At 34.4% G+C, this 20,897-nt stretch overlaps 1 protein-coding gene across 1 annotated transcript in view; it reads left to right on the top strand.

Moving 5' to 3' along the window:
- The window catches only part of POLN (DNA polymerase nu), a 99,851-nt gene that overhangs the window by 61,999 nt on the left and 16,955 nt on the right, over window positions 1-20,897 (top strand). Inside the window, exons 18-21 of the mRNA XM_068679710.1 lie at window positions 1,020-1,102; window positions 3,677-3,808; window positions 6,817-6,927; window positions 10,194-10,272. Coding sequence (XP_068535811.1) covers window positions 1,020-1,102; window positions 3,677-3,808; window positions 6,817-6,927; window positions 10,194-10,272 — 405 coding nt within the window. The remainder of the gene's footprint in view (window positions 1-1,019; window positions 1,103-3,676; window positions 3,809-6,816; window positions 6,928-10,193; window positions 10,273-20,897) is intronic.

Genomic DNA, 20,897 nt, shown 5'->3' with positions numbered 1-20,897 from the left:
ACAGAAATATGACATTTTTTCAAAGCTTGTCAGACAAACTTCCATGATAAAGCATCTTTCATAACAGAAAGCTTTCGTGACAAAGCATACCAAACAGAATTTTAAAACGCAATCACATCATCATGAACATACTCATGAGGAAACTTATTTGCAAGCTGTGCCTGGTGAATCAGGTATCTCTGCCAGCAGTAAATCTCTAAGTTCCAAAGACAGTTTGTGTAGGTATTTCTTTTCAGAGTGTGATCAGATTAGATTTCCCTCAATGCACTCCTATTTAAACCAATTATCAATACTCGTCAATGTTGTCAGTAGTTTGCTATTCTTTCTGAATCTACACTTAGATAAGAAAATGCATAGGTGGCATAAACTTGGTCATTGCAGAGGTCTAGCTTTTAATTTGCAAATTACTAAATCCACGAACCCTTTCATAGGACTGCTTACATCACTTGGTGAGTGAATGGGGAGTGGGAAGGGCAATGCTTTGCTGCCAGTAAACTAGCTACACTCTCCAGTTAAGAAACAGCCAGTGCTGCTGTTTTTTGAAGTATCTCTATTGTGGAGCTCTGTAAGACATGTAAGAGATTTGGTACATGCTTACATGTATATCAGTTGTTATTCTTGATGTACAACCTTTGTTTAAATTAGCTTTAGGTCAGACTTTTGTTCAGAGTCTCAATACACTTTATGTCTTGAAGAAATGCTGTTGCTGGGGAGATTTAACTTTTCTCATGGGTCAGTACTGGAGACTTTTCACCCTAAAGAACTAATAGTAAAATAGTAGGACTTTTCCTAGCCAAGGATTTGATTTAAAAGCAAAGGAAAGGACAAGATGAAGATTAAGGAGCTTCATTTACTATAGACTATCACCCAAAATTTTTAAAGAAGTTGTATATTCATTGTGACAAAAGCCCCGAAGTGCTTCTATTCCTTATACATCTCAGGTTAAATACATTTCCTGTGGGGATAAAAATTTAAATTAGTTTTAACTGAAAATATATTATTTTTGTTTGTTCATTTAGGAAGGGGATTCCAAGTGAAGAAGTGAAACAAGCTGATAGAGAGCAAGCAAAGCGTGTAGTTTACTCAGTAGTTTATGGAGCAGGTAAGCATCTTACAAAATAAACAGCTACAGTATATTCCTACCTTATATGTAATTTTTGCAAGTGTGCTGAATTCAGGGAAAGGAATAAAATTTTGTATTATATTGTTATTTATATCAAGTATTATTAAATAATCTACTCTGTATCAAAATTATCCAGGTAATATAGCTACATTGACATACAGAAATATTACTCTGATTTTGTGTTTATTTGTTGCTGATGCAATTGAAGCATTTGTCTTTATCTAAAATTAGTATAACTTTTAGGAAACTGCATTCTGTCAGTATGTGCATGGAGATGAGAGTAACTGCAGTGAAATTAGAGAAATTCAGATGTTGCGTCAAAGCATGTTTACAGAATCACAAAATGTTGAGGTTAGAAGGGACCTCTGGAGGAGCTTGCCTGTATTATGATTACTTTCATGTAGTAAATAGTAATATTTTTTAATGTTTTCTTAGCTTTAAGTTACTCTTGGTTTATAAGGTCTTTTTTTATAAGGTCTTTTCCATAATCTTGGAGGATAGAAAACAGTATGATAGAGTCTCTCTATGTCTAGGAGTCAGTACTTTAATAAATATACCAGATAGAGAGATGGATAACATTATTACAAACTTTTTGCTTAATTTTGAGCAGTTATATTCATCTGCTTATGCCTCAATCACTCTTGCAGAAAATACAATTTAAACTTCTGTAAAAGAAAGAATTAGTTCTATTCAATGGCACTATGTTCAAGTCCTGAATTATACAGAACACAGAGGAATGTCAAAGTGTTTAAATGAAAACCAAAAAAAAAGCAAATAGTGCTATTTTCAGTTTTGAAAGATATTACAGAACGGAGAACACTAAAACTCACAGGATGTTGCTACCAATTCCCCTGGCACACATAATTTAAGGGCAAGTCTCAAGGAAGCTTTAGTCCTCTCCTGGGAGCTGCTTAGCATGGTCTGTGCTCCTGCATCGTGAAATGTGATCTTAATGGTTGTACAGTCCTCTTTGTTTTTGCTTCCCAGAAACTGCATCTCCCTGGAACTTTTCAGACTTCCTTATTGATACTGTGCCTTAATTTTCTGACTATTTTATGTAATGCTTTGTTCTGTATAGCAGTAGTTCTTTAGAAGAATAATGTGGATATTGCAACATATCACAGAATCACAGAATTGTAGGGGTTGGAACGGACCTCGAGAGACCATCGGGTCTGACCCCCCTGCCAAAGCAGCTTCCTTAGAGCAGGCTTTCATATGGATGTTGCAGTTCTCTAAGGTAGCCACAGCAGTCTTCTAGCTATTAACAATATGTGCATTGACAGATAGATTTGTCATTTTCTGGCCAAAGAAGTAAAAAAAAATTACTTAGATGTCAAACAAATGCACAGGCCTCAAGGCTAAGAGTCATCCTAGATGTGAATTTCTTATTTTAGTACCTTGTCCAGACTAGTGTTTCTGGAGCTCAGTGGAGATCCTGGCATGACAGAGAACAAAATGGTACAGGATTGTTCTGAAATGCACATCAAACTGACAGTGATGGCATTTAGGTGGCTGAAATCCTTTCTCTTTCGAAAACGCTAGATAATTCTTCTTGACGGTATTACTGTGACAATAACTATTCCATGCTTTTAGTGCCTTGAGACATCGCCTCTCAGCTTGTTATTTGCAGACACAGTGCTGCTTTGTGTTGCTGTGCAGCTGACAAATATATCTGTCTTTTAAACCTCTTATGACTAATGTTGATATATGTTTTATTTTTACTGGAACTACTTGGTTTATAAATGTCTTTGAACTGTAGCTCCTAGATTGTTTTCACACTCTGGAAAACTGTCCTATGTTTTGTTTGTTTGTTTGATTGATTTTCTATCTTATCTTATAGGTGCTCTTAGATACATATATGTAATATATATTATGCATCTATGTCCTATCCAAAAGATATTATTCCTTTCTGTCTCTGCTGAAAGACCTTTTAATTCTGGATGTCTTTTTCCAACCCTTTCATCTCACAACTTGGACTCTGTTTTTTACAGAAATTGAGGAGCCCAAGACTCTGAAATATGTGGGACTCACACTCCTAACTACCATTTTCAAATCAAGCCACTTGGTCTGATTGCTTCAGCCATTATGTTTTTCCATGATTTGTACACCATATCCAAAACTTCTAGCTAAACTAAACCAGCTGCATCTACATCCCTTTTTTTAGATCTTCATTCACATTTATATTTATTTAAAATTGTTTTCAAGTTCTACATCTGCTCCTCAAAATTTTGCACATTTCAACACTTACCTAGTGTTGATGATACTTCAACAGAAGTTATGTGAACAAAATAGATGTCAACTGCATTATAGGTATAAATTATAACTAGGAATTTCCTAATTATGTACTGTTTATATACTTCTTATTAAGTGTATTCTTAATCCACTAACTTCAGTGAAACATTCAAGCTCAAAGTTAAACATTTGCATTGTTTAAATATTACTGTAGTATATCAGATCCATTCTCTTTCATAGAGATATGTACCTTTACTAATTCCACTAATTGTGAATGTAACAGTGTGTAGTGGATTTCTGTTCTGCTTTTCTATGCACCAGGTAAAGAACGTCTTGCTGAATGCCTGGGAATTACTCCTCTTCAAGCCAGTCATTTTATAGAGAGTTTTATGCAAAAATACAAGAAAGTAAATGAATTTACAAAGAAAACCATTGAACAATGCCGAACAAAAGGTAATCCAAAGCCCACACGCATACTTTTATTTATTGATCAGCACTGTATTACAATGATGTAGACAGAGATTCAGCTCAACCAAAAGTCAGATAGTTACAGGTGAATATACAGGAGAAAATATAGAATATCATTTCCTGGTGAATCAGGTTTTTCTCTTTCAACCCTAAGACAAACTGGTTAAATATGTCTGACTTATCTCAGAAAGATGCTAAAAGACTAAGATGCTTGTTCACAGAGTGAACTCTATTTAACATAAAGTTACACTGCATCATTTTAACATATAACGTATTCCAACACAAATAAACCATAAGGAATCTTTCATTTAATAAATATGCCATATGGCTGCTGGACCATAGAAGTTCAGGCATTTAGACAAAAACAATCAAAGAAACAAAAACATTTACAGAGACAATTTTTATCACATTTTTTTTTGCATCAGTCAAAATTTATATTCTTGACATTCAGGTGGTATATGTTATGACAGATGTGTGCAGAGTAATTCTTGGAGACAGCAGCTGCAAACACTTCTTGCATCAGATTTGTTGTTATTCTATATATCCAGTGATATGTAGTGAATCCTAAGAGTGCAGTAATTTGGAGAAAGTATAGCTGCTTGAAATATTTACTTTAGAAGGAAATTAGCAGAATTATTAGTAGAATTATTAGTAGAATTGTCAGAATTAATTTCTTTTGTTTCCTAGTACAGCATACTGTACTAAGACATTTTGTAGAAATAAACAGTAAATTTGCAATTTATTATTACCCATTGTTGAACAGGTGAGTGTCATGATAGAACCATATAACTGATTCTGACTTTCTGGTCATGAAAATGCTAGTATTCATTTTCTCTGCTTTGTAGAGCTTAAAAGCCTACTGGAAGCACGAACTGTCTTTGTGTCATGAAATTACATTTCTTTATTCATTAATATTCCTAAAGAAAAAATAGGTTTTCGGTAGCTTCACTTTAATTAAGCCCAACATAATATAACTAGTAAAATATTACCAGTTTATTACATATTTGCTTTGATCTATTTAAAATAACGTAACTTTATTCTCTTTTAAGTAAACAAGTTTCTGTAACCAAAATTGTGTTTAAAATGATGTTTTGTGTGTTTAGTGGACAAGTGTGTCATAACTAATAACCTTGATTGTCGTTAAAACTCAGCACATACTTGTCTAAATAGTACTGACTCCTCCATTCACTCCCAACTTTCAAACATTGTTTTAACTATTAATGGTAGAACTATAACCTTTTTCAGTTGTACAAGCTCAAAAAAATTGCAGCAGATAAACATTGTTTAACATTTTTCTTATTAATCCACCTCAGATTCTCACCAGAAAGAAACTTCTAACCTACAGAGCTCATTATAAATCTTTTTACTTATCTGCAGTTCAGAGATTAATAGCATCTACCCACCTAATGTTATTTACATGTTATGAATGTCTGATATTTCATGTATCAGAAGCACACCATTTAGGAGTAGGGTTATTACAGTAAATCTATTTTTCATTGAGAGTCCAATGCTTGAAGCATTCCATCTTCTTCCTTTTCTTCAAGGAAAATCTTAGTTAAATTGAAAAGAGTAATTCACCAAAGAATATCCCAACCTCCAGATAGTTCAGTTCCTTGTTCCAAAAATTGTACTTTTAGTGTCAGCACTTCTGGAAATTCAGCAGAATAGGAATTCAGCAGAACCATCTTAGAATCAGAATCATTAAGGTTGGAAAATACCTCCAGGATCATCTAGTGGAGGACCTAGCACTTAGCCACGTTGATGCTCATCTCATTGGCCTCTGCCCATTGACCCATCCTGTCCGGGTCCCTCTGCAGGGTCTTCCTACCCTCCAGCAGATTGACACTTCCCCCCAGCATAGTGTCAGCTGCAAACTTACTGAGGGTGCACTCAATTACCTCATCCAAATCATCAGTAAAGATATTAAAAAGGATGGGTCCCAACACCAACCCCTGGGGAACACCACTCGTGACCCGAATCTTCATTCCCTGTGCTTAGTACTGGGTGTGTGCTGTCCACAGTAAAGTCAAACCTTTGTGTTTGGAGAGGTTTTCTTACTCTGCTTGCATATCTGAGATACGTCAGACAAGATGAAACTCTGCGTCAGTCTGAACTTCCACGGTATCTAGTGATGACTCATCAAGTCAGGGTACTCAGAAGAAAAGATTGTATGAAGATGTATTTTTAACATGGGTGACTTCACTTTTCTTACTTAATTTTTCACTTGTTGTACTTCTTTTTTTTTTTTTTTTTTTTTTTTTTTTTTGGGGGGGGTGGAGGAATAAAAGCTAAGATAAGGCTTTACATGTGTTATATGGACAAGAGGATCATTGGATCTCTCTTCATCTCTCAGATCCTCTCAAGTGCTAGCAGTTATTTTGGCAAAATACAACATCATCAGGCCTAAAATAAATATTTATCTCTGTTTTCATGTGTTTCTTTTAATGATAAAAAAAAAAACAAAAATAAATAAGAGTTAAAGAAGTTTGACTGTAGAAGGGACATGAAACTATTGTATTTAGGAAAAAAAAATAACTTTTTTTCCCCCAAAACTATTCGGTAATTCTGGGAAAGATTCATTAATGATTTAATTGCTGCACAAATTGATTTTGTTTTTTTATATTTTTGCTATTCCCATGTAATCTATTCATTTCATGGAAAGCTCTAATTATGGCTGCTAATAGATAGCTAATTCTGCTAGGTATTTATAGTTTCGTCTCCCACAGAGAGAGTTTGCTCTTCTATCAGTATATCAGCAGACATTCCTAATGAAATACAGCTTTAATGAACACAATTTTTTCTTGTATAACATGTACCAATTCTCTGAGTAAAATAATTCTGAGACCAACAATACAATAAGCTCTGACTATTTTCAGAAGGAAAAATATTGAATTGTCTCAAACAGTGCATAATTCCAAAAATCTGTATTATCTTCAAAAAGAATGTTTGAAGTTTAATTGCTCTAATACGGATTTCTACTTAAATCCTACCAGGTTATGTGGTTTCCATTATGGGGCGTAAAAGACCACTGGCTAATATCAATGCACAGGATTATAAACTACGCACTCAAGCAGAGAGGCAGGCTGTCAATTTTGTTGTTCAAGGTAAAAAACAAAACAAAACAAAACCAACACCTACGTACCTACTTATTTACTTACCTATCTACATTTAACTCTAGCAGACAACTCTGATAATCTCAAAAGAATGAATTATTTAGTAGGCTACTACTGAGGCATGAGTTTTGTTATAAAAGAGAAGTTTAAAGTAAGTATTCTAGCTTCCTTGGAAATAGAAAGTAAACAGTATCACAAAACACAATGTTCTAATACAGTCAAGTTCTTTGTGGTAGTTAAATATAGGAATAGATACAAATTATGTATGGAGATAATATATATTTCAGGGCTTCAGTTGTATTGTTGTCTTAAAACATTTTCCTTTCTGGTTTCTTTGATAGTTTGTTACACCAAAAGGGTTTATGTGATTTTTCTGCTTGCAATTTCTAGCTTTTATTTTGTTAGATAGCTTTAGTTTAAGAAATATACAGTATTACAAGAACATATATTATTGTTTTGAAATCCAAATCATTCTTTGTAAAGATCATTTGAAAATAATTCTATGAAGGGTGAGAATAAAGACATTTTTTCACAGAACAACATGGGAAATTTTCCACGTTGGAAAACGTAAAAAGCAGCATAAAAATACTCAACTATTAGTTAATGATGTATTAACATACTCAGTTTAAGTTGTGTGGGGCCCAGTATCGTAAAGAATTTAGCCACCTAAAGAAAAAAAAACTGAGCTGGTGGTCCAGAGCAGAAATCCCTCCTACCAACCTACCCTTTGGAAGTATTATTTCTTTAACTGGAAGATATTTCTTTAACTGGAAGATGTAGACAGGGTTTTCATTAAGTTATATTGGACATGTACTATTTACAAGCAAGCATAAACTGCTTTCTAAATATGGTGATGGTGTGCTTTTTATAGAATGATTTGAATTTTCCTTTTGAAAGGATCATTTGATTTTTCTTTCTTCCTCTCCAAATATTATTCACGTTAATGTTTCATTTTAAAAATGACTTAAGTAATTATGTCGTGTTTGACACTCCTTATAATTAGTAACTGAATTTAGGTACAACCTCTGCAAGAACATGCATAGATCTAGAATTCTAATGCCCTGTTGCGTGAGTAAAATTTTTGTTCAAGTGATAGCTGCCTTGCTGTATTAGGCTCTCATATGCAGGATTTTAATACATCCTCATAAAATCTGCAGCAAAGGCTTGTGCGTTTGTAAATATGGGAATGCCCACACAATCTTCTCTGGAGGCTTGTGTTCAGTTTACCTGGGTTTCCATCCAGTTGGCCGGCAGCCCTCTCGAGCTGAAGGCACAGTGCTTGAGCTAATAGAGCAAGTCCTGCTGAGTGTACAGTGTAGCATTAATAAAGCTACATGGCCCTCTGAGCAGCACTTTCTTTCGTCCATCTGTCCAAAGAGCCTGGAGCTGAGGCAAAGCCGCCACAGGGCTGTCTACAAAATTCTCACTTGTATGTATCAAGACATACACGAAGAAGATTAACATATTTCATTGTTAGCTCAAATCATTCTGGAAGACAAATCTGATGAAAAATACTGTGTCAATTATTCAAAACATGTAATATTGGAAGATCAGGTGAAACACATATAAAAAACTTTAGCATATTCTGTATTCCTAAACATTATTTAAAATTTCCTTCTAGACTAGAATGATTTTTAATTGCAGCATTTCAGCTGTGAGATAGTATTTAAAGACTGCAAAAACTTCCAAAATTATGCTAAAACATTTTTTTACATTGTTAGCATAGCAAACTGCATATAACATGTTTTATATTTATATATAATAATTAATTAATGTAAGCAGTTTGCATTTTGCATATAGTAGCAGAAACTGATAGCAGAAGACGTTTGCGTCGCAATATTGAGAGGAACATACTCTCATACAGAGTTACAGCTTCAACTTACTACAATGATATTTGCCACAGTTCATTCTTAGTGTTTTTTCTCTTATTGAAGATTCCAGTACAATAGTCTTTACCAATGTACAGCATATTATTCATCAGTTATGTTTCAGATCTAGCTGGCTGAATAGAGAAAAACATGTATTTTATTAAGATATTTATCACGGAAACCATCGCATTTATTTGGAAGAATTCCACTCTGGGATCTTGCTGTTGGCAAGTTCCAAATACACTGAAATAATGGGACTATATCCACAAGTATCTAGTCTATTATTTTATTTTATTGTTTTAACGTCAAGGAATATTTTCAAAAAGGACTACAGAACTGGTCAGAAAAATTTAATCAAAATACTTTTCCAAAGATGTTCTACAGCAGTTAAACTATTACACAACTGTGGCAAAGTCATCAAGGTGGAGTCTCAGTATGGGACTCAGAGGAGGCAGTTTGTCACAGAAAGCCATGAATAAAGAAGAGGTGAAGTCTTTCCCCTCTTGGGTCATTGAGAGATAATGATCTCCTCAATCTCTTAGATACTCACTTAGGTCCCAGGAGAGTACCCGTGCAATTTGCCTAACCTTGCTAGTCTTTATCTTTGGAACTTGGACAATTTGGAAGAAAGAATTCAAGATTCACTGAGTTAGGGGGTGCAAAAAAAAAGCATGCATATGGTTTGGTACATTTAGGATATCTCATGGAGTAAGGAGACTTACTGTTTCCAGTCCTTAGTTAAAGGACTGTTTCTGTATTTCATCTGATAATTCTTTATATAAAAATGCATTAAAGCTCTGTTGCATGGTTCAAAACAGACCCTTTCACTAAACTGCAGGCATGGGGAATCATTCCGTTTCTTGATCCCTAGAAATGAAGAATCCATTATATAACATGACACTGTTTATGCACCACTGCTCTTAACACTGTAATGTAATGAATATACATTACAAACCAATGGAGATATGAAAAAGCATAAATTAAGTTACCAAATGAAAATGTGTTCCTGAAACAATGTTCTAATCTTTTATGACATTAAATTTTAATTGATTTATAGGTAAATTTTAAATCCAATTTAGAGTTAGATGATTTCAGACTTTTTTTTTTTTTATATAGGAAGAAGTTCTCAACTCATGTCCATGAGTGTTAAATTCACCCTTAGTTAGCATATATTTTAATATTATTATTTTCTGTTTTAATTAACATGCAACTATTATTTTTTATTAATCTTTTGATCTGTTTTACATACTACGTCAACTGAATTTGTTAGTTTTGAAAATTCTTGTAATTCATAACCTTCAGATGTGTTTCGTTCCTGTGCCATAGTTCAAAGGATAACTTTTTCATTTTGCATGCTTTACATTAAAACCAGGTCACTTTGTTTCATAGGATCTGCAGCTGATCTTTGTAAAATGGCTATGGTTGAGATTTTTACCTCTGTTGTCACTTCTCCAACTTTAACAGCAAGGTTAGTAATGAATGACTGCAAAAGTGATTTTAAAACAAAAATAGTTGAATGGGTTTCTGGCATTTTAAACAGCTGTAGAAATATTGTGTATGCTTTTGAAACAAGCAAGAACTTGTGCTATGGTTTCATATGTTCAGAGTTATATCTTTCTGCTTAACTGCCTGAATCTGTAAATCTGTCTCGAGGCGATGAAGTGCCTTGGGGCCGTTTAAGCTCAGTCAGATCTAGTTCAGTGGTAGTTCTTCAGTGGTAATTCCGCATCTTTGAAATCGACCCCACTGATCATATCCTTCCTGTATTTTGAGTGTATTGTACAATGGCAATTGAACATTCAATGGGCTGGGAAAAAAAACAAGAATCAGGAAACCAGTGCTCAAAAAATAATAAATGAGGATTTTTTAATTTGTGTGTAGATGGCTTTCCTTTTCTTAAAAAAAAAGAAAAAAGAAAAGAAAAAGAAAAAAAGAAAAAAAGGGTTATTTAGTATCTGCACTAGCTCTAGCTCTAGTGTATACAGTTATGTAAGATAAACTATAGAATATATACTGAGACTATAAATAGTGTGTGTTTATGTGTGGGTTTCATGTACACACAGCAGTGCTGTCTGATTTGATCGATGTACTGTTCCAAAATGTAATTTCTAATTAAAAATTTAAATTGTATGTGTCGGATTCAAAGATAGAGTCACTCCAAAGGCAAAAAAAAACAACAACAAACTAACAAACAAAACCAACAACCAACCATAAAAAAACAACCCTTGTTCTGAGTAATGCTCTTCAGTGTTCTTGCAACCTTATGAGAAAAAAGCCACTAACAATTACCAAAACAAATAATAAATCTCCATCTACTCTAAATCTGAAATGGAAGATTGTTCTTTGGCAGAGATACTCCATACAGTCAGACGACGATACCTTTATGTGTTAAATTTTGGATGACGTACTATAATATATTGTGTTGTTAATTTGCGGACAGATTCTCTGTGCTGATTGTAATTCTTCCTGCTGCCTGAGTTGTATGAGGAGGCCTGAATCTGGCAGCTGTGGTCTGGTTGAAAATGTCTTTAGCAGGTGTAACTTTCAAATTAGCCACAGGACAGCTGTCTTCTGTGACAGTCGGCCAACAGTCTTTAATGGAGGAGGCAAGTAGAGGTGGTGAGAGGGCAAAAATATATTCCCTTCCTCAGTCCCTACCTAACACAGATGTTCAGGTTCAATAACTAACTAGCAGTTGTAATTCTGAGAAAGCCAAAGTTTTTTCGTGATTAATTCCCTGTCTGGTAGAGCTTATGGATGTTTGTTCTCTCAACAGAAAATTTTACTTGAGTTTTACTCTCTCAAAACTTTCTTTTAAACATGTAGAGTCATCAGAAAGCTAAGGAGGCAACAGACATGGGGGAGTACTGAACTTTTACAAGATTTCCTTGTGGTGTGAAAGTGTTGGGGAAGTGCTAGACCAGACATAATAGAAGAATTGCTGTCTATGCTTCTTATTCCTATCTTAAGTACCACAGCTGGGAAAGACCAAGACAGTAAAGTCAATTAAAAGAGACAGATGGTTTTAAACTGGAATTTTGAACTCCTGCCAGCCACTAACAACTGGATGGCTTTGCTAAAGGAGAACCTTTTAATAGTTATGAATGGCTTCTTGCTGTAATATTTAGTAGGTACTCAGCCAGGCTTGCCAGAAAAGCACAGTCAGTGCCTTTGTAAATTCTGTGATCACTCACCTGGTTAGAAGGTGGCTCGGGCATTTGAAAGCATCACTGTGGTCTTGTCAGTAGAATATGCTACTGGAACTTGAAAATTTGTGTTTCCACTCAGTCACTTGTCTGTCAGGTGACTTTCAGCTAGTTATTTTTTCAGTGGTCTGTTTCTTGATTTTCCTGTCAGTAAAGTCAAGATAATGATCCTAACATCCTTTGTAAAGCACTATGAAAAACATTGTTAAAAGGAAGTGGTGCTGTTGTTGTAACAGTAGGAATGCACAGTAGCTCTTCCAAAATGATAAATATAATCAGTGTCCGATTATCATCACATGGGATCGTATTAATTCCAAAGATAGAGCACTACTATCTTTTCTTCAATCTTACCCCCTTGCAAGTTTTTTTTTTTTTTTTTCCTATTAGAATTTCTAATTTTAGAATCAGGGTTTTCGCTTTGAACAGCATATCAAAGGGAAATGTCATTTATATATGCTTTAGAAGAAATTATGAACTCTTTATTTACACTGGGATACAGTATATCCTATAAGGCATTGCCAAATAGTGGCTAATGCTTGACATTTTGTCTTCCCTAATTTAGAAATAATAATAATAAAATTGCATTCTAGACAAGGTCTTGCAGTTTTTAATGTTAGTTTATGGTTATATTTACAGTCTCCATCAACAGCATTGTATTCACATATATTGTAAACTGTTCTGATGCGAGCAAGCTCTGACTCAACAGTATATAGCTTCATTTTTGTATGCCTAGTAATCATTGCATCTTCAGATATTGTTTGCACATAAAAAATCATGTCTGACAATCAGAGAAAGGTAATCAAGTTATACTTTCAAGAAGGTGAATCGGTGAGGCCCTCGTGAAGGAGCAGTATGCTCCACTGTGACTGATCAGTGGCTGCTCTAACTGGCAGTCTCATTTTTCTCTTTGTCTTTGTCCACTTTTTAATTCTAATGCCAGCCTAGCAATTTGTGCTGCTGACAATTAAAAAAAAAAAAAAAAAAAAAAAAAAGTTACTGGAAATAATTGTACAGAAATGGGGAAAAGAAGCATTAAATGCAAACCCTATGATAAAAATCTGGTATTAGTATGGGTTAACTGCTAGCATCAGTGTTAGCATTTTGTGTGGTACTGATGAATAATCAGAATTATTTCTTCAGACTGCTTCCATATTACCTAGATCTTTGTTAAGATGCTGCTCTGCAGCTGATGGCCAAGTTGCTTACTGAAAATATGCTGCTGACATAAATTATTCAAGTGCCAGCTTTTACCTGTCTGATGCAATTCACAGAACTTCCACAGAATGTTTCCTGCAGGCAGATGATAACAAAGAAACTTCTGAAGTCAGATCAAGGCACGTAGTAGCAGCTTAAAGAAAGATTTGTGGAATGTATGAGAGTACTCAGTGAGCTCTGATTGACAATCGTAGTTATTTTCAATGTTTAAAACATCATTACAGTGGCAGATACATGGAAACTTGGCGTGGAAGAACAGTGCTGGCAACTTAAGGAAGAACTGCTGCCTGCACCAATTTTTGTAAAAATTATCACTCGGTAAGCTGAAGATAGACTGATATTACCCAAAGTCTATCTGGCACTGTATGGACTTCTCAGAAAGCTTTTATCCATTAAAGATGATAATATCCTAACAACATGCAAATTAAATTTAACACGTCTACAGAACTATTGAGTAATTTGGCTTGAATCCAGCAATTCTGCTTTCTTCCCAATTTATTGTTCCTACAGCACTGGATCTGTGCCACAAGCAAGCAGCTTTACTTCTCAGCATGTCCAGAGCCTGGTTAAAGAGACAGGTTCAGCACCAGGCCAGATATAAGTGAATGATTTGAAAAGTAGGAGCCTTGTCAATAAGAGGGAAAGACACAAACCTCTTTTCTTGATCCCAAATGTTGAATTAGTAAGAGAGAACCCAAACTATCCCAGGAACAAGTTCTGTATTACGTGACCTCCTTTTTTTTTTTTTTTTTTTTTCTTTCTTATTTTTGTTTTGTTTGTTTGTTTTCTGGTACAAATCATGTGGTAAATCACAAATGATTCACTTACTGGAAATGGCTCCAGTTTTAGTTACACACAAGAGCCTTGACACATTTTATAAGGTGCGCAGGAATTCAAGCACTAGTACTTTATTAACTGGTTACATTTCCTCAGGAAATTTCCTGAGTTACATTTCCTCAAAAGGGCATACTGGTAAAAATGACTTCTTGATCATATCAGAGCTTCAAAGGCATTCAGTGAACTGCTTGGTGCTGCTGCTATGTGTAGGATGGTTTTCGTTAGTTCTGGGCATACATTTTATGTCCCCCTATCTGTTTCTAAAGGAATTAAAGAACTGTTTTTACTCATGTTCTTTCTGTAGCTGTTATCCAGGATTTTCAAGTAAATGCTTGTTCTCTCCCCCATTATTCCCAATATATGGTCGCAGATCTGCTCTAAAGTATTAACTCTTGCAAGAGTGTCATCCTTTGACTAATAGTGGAGAAACAGAATCACAAGGAAAAGATAAAAGCTTTTGATTTTGCTTGAGAGGAGAGTAAGATTTTTGTTTCACAGACATATGCTTCAGTTTCAGCTGAAGGAAACATCCTAGATCATATGGCTGTTCCAGAAATTAGTGGGAGCTCTCTGTAGCTGCTGTCCCCATCCAGTATGTAACTCTTTGTTCCCAAGTTGCCTAATAATACTGTCTTTCTAGGTGTGCTGTGACCTAGCAAAATCATTTCTTTCCTCAATGTTCACAGAAGTATCTTGCATGTATCCACAAGATGGTGAACTGTTACCTGAACACTTCATACAGAGTAAGCCAGAACAAGTCAGAGTGATTGATTCTTTATAGGAAGAGCTCAATATATTTAACATGCTTAAATATCACAGCCAAAAAGGACATACATGTACATGATGTAGCAGGCACTAAAGTGTTCCTTGATGTGGGTCATTCAACACAATTAAATACTTCTAGTTTATAAAAGCTTTTTGTAGGTCACCTTTAGACTGGTATGTTTTAAAACACTTTGGTTACATGTGAAAATTCTATTCTCTTTAATTAACCATCTGCTCAGCTTCCTGCTCTTCGTGATGTTGCTGCTGAGAAAACAAATTTCACAAGTTAGCTGAATTTTTGTAGTTAAAATGCTAGAATGTCGACATGTCTTGGTCTTCATTAGGAGAACACCAAAAGAAGTACCGTAAAGTCAATTCAGGTAACACCTATGCAGGCATGATATATTTTAAGTTATAGCTCTTATACTACTGCATTAGAAATCCTTACTGATGGAGCTTCAAAAGAAACTTGAAAAATCTACAAAATGTTACAAAATTAACTTTGTTCCTTACTTACATGACAATTTAATAAGCATTCTTTGAGCTTGAATCCATGTACTTTCGTGGGGAAACTGTGCAGCAATTAAATAACAATTAGTATTTGTAGTATCAGGAAAAAAAAATAATACGTTTTTACTGTAGGGAACATAGAGATTTCTAAGAGAATTGGATCCAACTTCCATCTGGTCCATTATCACTGAGTGTGGCCAGTAGCAGATGCTTCAGGAGGAAGGTGTAAGATTTTTAGTAGGGATAGGCTGTCTGTCTGCGAATTCTCATCTTGCTGCTATGGTGGGGATGAGTCTAGGTTCTGAAACAGGAGATTTAAGTCTTTCCTCATGGTAATTGTATGTCAAGAATTCTAAATATTCTTGAAAGCCATGAAGGTGTTTGTCACCTGAGCAGGCACTCTGGCATTTTCTGGCAAGGCGTTTAATTAAATACCTTGTAAACTAATATTTTTTTAATAAATATTGAATTTAATAGATATGAAATATATATATAATAAATACAAATAAATATGAATTGCTTTCTATTTGATATTATATTTACATTTTTCATATTTTCCCATTTATCTGATTAAAAAATATCTTTGTCTTTTTATTATTTTTTCTAACCACCTAACATCTTTTGTGCTCTTCTGATTTTTTTTTAACTTATTGTATATAATGATACAGCTTTGTATATGAAGCTTTTAACCACGTACTGTTATGCAGAACAATTCTATAGGCTCCCATTATGCATTTAGGAATTTCACATTCAAAATGGAAAGGCAATTTCATTAGTTGGATGATTATTTTATTTATAAAAAAAGGGGACAACATAGGATGACAAAAAAAAAAATCTCTGGTAATAAAAGCTGATACTGTTGTATCAGAAAATCATATGAAGTTTAACGTTCAGGGACAATGCTTTTATAAGAAAACTATGGAACTAGAAAAGGACTGATTCTTATAAAGAATATCTAAATGTGTGTTGTGCTGCTAAGTGATCATTAACTCCTTTTCTGAAGCAGCGTGCTTTAAGTAACTTTTAACATTTTTACATTTTTTACTCTAGCTTAATTATTAACTTTTTTATGTTCTTAAGTAATGATTTACAGAAATTTGTAAAAATTAACTAAATTTTTACTTTGACACAAGAGCTATGATGGATTTCAAATAAAGAATATTTTTTGCATGTTCTTCAAAGAGAATCCTTTGGTTTTAGGAAATCTGTTCTCCAGTTATGATTTAATTGCCAACATGCCTTCAACTTAGATATAAAATGTGTATTTTTTAATGGAAATTTTACACTGAAGTATTCTAGCTCAAGATCAATCTACCTGATGGTGCCATGACGTATGTTTTCCTGAAGATATAGAGCTAACCTGTAGGAAACATTAAGCACCAGGACACAGGTAGATCTTAAACTATTTTAAGTAAATAAACATTAAATCATTATTTAAAAAAAAATAACCCTGCTGGGCTCCTCAGCCCTGTTCTTAGTCATAATAAAGTGCCCTTAATTCCTTATTATGCATGAAAATTGGACCCTCATAAGGCTTTCCCACTTACCCAATTTCAAACCTCATTTTAATTTATTTTTTGTTCAAACACTTAAGCCAGCCACGTCAATGTAATATTTGAGCTCCTCTAAGAGATGTTTTAAGCCACTACTCAGCACCTTACACCTCTGGTGTAGTCTGTCTCATTCTCCTCCTTCACACTGCCAGCAATTAGTGAGGCCTCCCATGGGAGTGTTCAGGGCTCTGGAGGGGGATGGAAATAGAGACAGCTGTCTTAATTGAGGTGGGTTTTAAGTGGTCTGGAACTGCTATGTGATGGGTCCAGATTGTCTGCTTCCAAATTATGGAGTAAATTAACCTACAATTTGGTTGTAGGAATTCATTGGTACTTTATTTTTTCTATTATCTTCATTTAGACCCATCTGGAATACTAGACCAAATTATGTTCTGGAAATGTTGTTAACAGCAATAAAGATTTTTCTCATAATACAAAAATGTATCAGAAAAATGTACAGAGGGCTATTCTCCCTGTCTGACTTCAGGTATCCAATGTAGGTAGCTGTTTTAGGGGGTGGTAGTCCCACAAAGTCAATACATGGAGATGAGATTTTCAAGAAGTGTTTTTGTCCCTTGGCTATAGGATGAGCATGAATTAAGTAGTTGGAGCATTTCTTGGCACATTGTAATGGCCTGAAACACTGCACATAACTGTTCTGAGAAAAAAGAAAGCTCTGAAAAGCTTCTGAGAAAAACTACTAGGAAGAGGGTGGTTTTTTTTGTTTTGTTTTGTTTTTTTTGTTTTGTTTTGTTTTTGTTTTGTTTTTCTCTTGTCCTACCACTGGCATCTTCAACATGATATTCCTATATTCCTACAATAGCATCTGCAGCGTGTCACACCACAGAAGTCTCATTTGTAGTTTAGAGAAGATGTTGTTTCCTTTAATGGTAAAGAAATACAATTGCTTACCAATAAGGTAATAGCTGTTTTGATGAAGTCAGTTCAATAGTGTACTTATTTTTAGGCAACACATTAGAAGTAGTCATGGAAAAGCTTGCAGTTCTGTACTTTTGGTCAGAGATATCCAGATCTGGAATATATTGCCTTAAAATAACAAACAAAGCCCTTATTTGTTCTTAAAATAGAAAACAAACTGGCTTGGTACTATGAAAAATTAAACCGTAGGGAGGCAATATGGTCTCATCAGTAGAACATTATGAAAAAAAAATATTTTGATGATAGTTTAATTTGTTTTGTCATATATCGGGTCAATTATATGGTTATGATACAGTAATGATGACCGGGTGGATACACTGAAGATCTGAGTTTAGTGTCTGTTGCTTCATGGGAAACTGGAAGAATGTAGTATTGAAGAGAATTAAAAATATTTTCTTGCTAAAATTCTGTAGTACAGCATGATTTCAGGAAGGATGTGTACTAAGCATATTGTGAATATTGTGAAAATAATTGAGAAAATATTAACTTGTAAATCAAAGGCATTCTTGTCATCTGCAGAATGATAAAAATGCTACTCTCTGCTTGGTTTGCAGTCTCTGATTCAGTTTACCGTACTTTTTAGCAGGCAATAATGGGAGGAGTTTGCTATTTCAATATTCTGTCAAAGTGGTGATCACTCAGTTAAGCTATTAAACAAAAGTGTATATTTTTTTCAAACTTTTTCATTTAAGTTGTGCAACAGGTGTGTACACACACTGGAATGGTAAAAGCTATGCATTTTAAACATAAAAATTACTTTGATTTTTATTCACCTGTATTGATGTTAAATTGAGTGCTTTGTTCTGTGGAACTGTGTAATACATGAGAATTTCACTACTTCAACAAAAAAGAAAAAATACAAATGGCCTTGGACTATATAAACCTCCCAGAGGATAACCTGTGATGTTGATGTGAGAGGGACAAGATAAAGAGAACATCAAAAAATTGTATGATGAAAATTAAGGAGGAAATAGTTGATACTAGTCCATTTCTTGGCATCAAGCTGGGAAATCATGTTTAGCATTAATTAAAATGTAAATGTTAGAAATACTTACATGTATTTGTTAGATCACACATCTGAGATAGACACCATCCCTATTTTTTAAATGAATGTGCATTGCTTAGCAGAAGAGTAACAAAGCTAGAAAGAGACCAGCAATTCTGACTTCTAGCTCGGTTCTAGTTTAGCAGACAGAATATTGTCCTGAACCTTGGATGAAGCACTAGATAATTAAGACTGGGTAGATGTAATTCTGCAGCTTTGTGCAGTTACTGAGATATCTGTGGGCAGTGTAACCAAGTCAATAACTGAGGATGAGAAGCTCTAAGAAATAGGGTCTTTTAGCTCTGATGGAGAATCAAGCGACACTAGCTGTGCTGCTTTCAGTAGATAAACAAGTAGAGTTGGGTCAAGTCTATTGTGCTGTCCAGACAGAAAATTTGGGATGAATTCACATTGCTCCCATAGATTTTCTGACTCACTGAAGGAAACACTAATCTCTGGTCCAGCCCTGCTCCTCCTCAGCTCAGCTTTACTTCTAGCACGGAATTGAGGTGACCTGTTGATCTAACGCTGAGTGCTTTAGAAAATCCACTTCTTCCCCCGTTACTAGATCCTGATAAATTGATGATAAAATATTTGATTTATATTGTAAATTCATCAAAGAAAGGATAGTTCTTTACTAAATATTCAGAGGATGGGGCTCTAATTCTGATTGAAGTCATGAGACACTACTCTGATACAAATAATAACCAGTCTATCACATTTTTTATCGCACTGGTTTAATCAATGCAATTATTTTCACTTATTCAATTGACTCACGGTATATTCAGAGGTTTTAATGTCCACAGTTCTGTCTGATTTATGTCTTTTTGCATGTCACTTTAATGATTATTAGGAATCTCTTGCTTTAATTAATTTACTTGTATTGGAAATTAGAACTTTTCATGTAATTGTATTCTATTGCTGTAGATGATCCTGGTCTTTTCATCTATTTCTTTTTGTATCCCGTGTCCCCATTTCCTATTAGAAATATGTTAATCTGTTTCACTCTGCTCCTGACTGTGGTGTAAGTGACTAATAATTTAAGATCTATTATTAGAGCTCACCACACTGTTAGTCAATGTCACATTATAATTTAAGGCAGTGTGAAACTATCTTGGGCTATTTTCCTGAAAGCTGTGAAAGTTATAAGTAGTAACCATGTTGATGTTTCAGCCATTTCTACAGAATTAATAACTGCTAGGTATTAAAGAAAAAAAAAAAAAAAGTCCACAGTGGGCATATTTAATTTAAATTTTATATATGAATTGCAAAGAAATTCAGAGATGGGTGTTACAGTTTCATGGCTTAGACTCTCAGCTGTAACAGTTAAATAAGTAATAAAATAAACCTAGTAGGAATACAGTCTAATTAGACACATACTAGTTTTCCTTTCTATGTGAGAACTGCACTCAAAGATTTTATATGCTAGATTATGTCTACTCTGCCTTGGACATGATTCAATTAAAAACATTTATTTTTTCCACTGTGATCATATTTTTACACCCAAACCAACAATTTAGGGTGCTATTCCTGTAAGCACTGAACAATTAAGACACAATGCATATGCAAGAGACTGATCAGTATAGAGCTAATACAGACAATGAGAAAAACAAACCTCAAGATCTCAGGTACATGTAGTTGCATGGGTTTTAAGATGTTACTTTCAGTTGTACACTCTGTTCTTATGAAGACAACTGTCCTAATAGCAGAGGCTACAGATCAGATTGTGTATTTATGCCTACAATTTTGTTCTTCAGCCTGTTTACAGCATGAAGAGTCTTATTTTGCATTTACATGAAAGGATTATTTCCTGGAAAGGATTCAAGTCACTGGCCAACACTATACTAAGAGTTACTGTTGGTATACCAGTGAGCCAAGTATTCTTGCTATTGACTTAACTTGCACTTTTATTCCAACTCAGCTTGAGAAAAACAAGCTATATTAACAAAACAAGCCCTGTCTTATTTCTTGCAATTTTCTGCAATTTCCATTAGTTTTAAATAATACCTTGTCACATCACCAA

The sequence above is a fragment of the Anas acuta genome, chromosome 4 (genome assembly GCF_963932015.1).
Source record: "Anas acuta chromosome 4, bAnaAcu1.1, whole genome shotgun sequence".
Lineage (NCBI taxonomy): Eukaryota > Metazoa > Chordata > Aves > Anseriformes > Anatidae > Anas > Anas acuta.
This window is presented reverse-complemented; position numbering and strand designations above follow the sequence as displayed.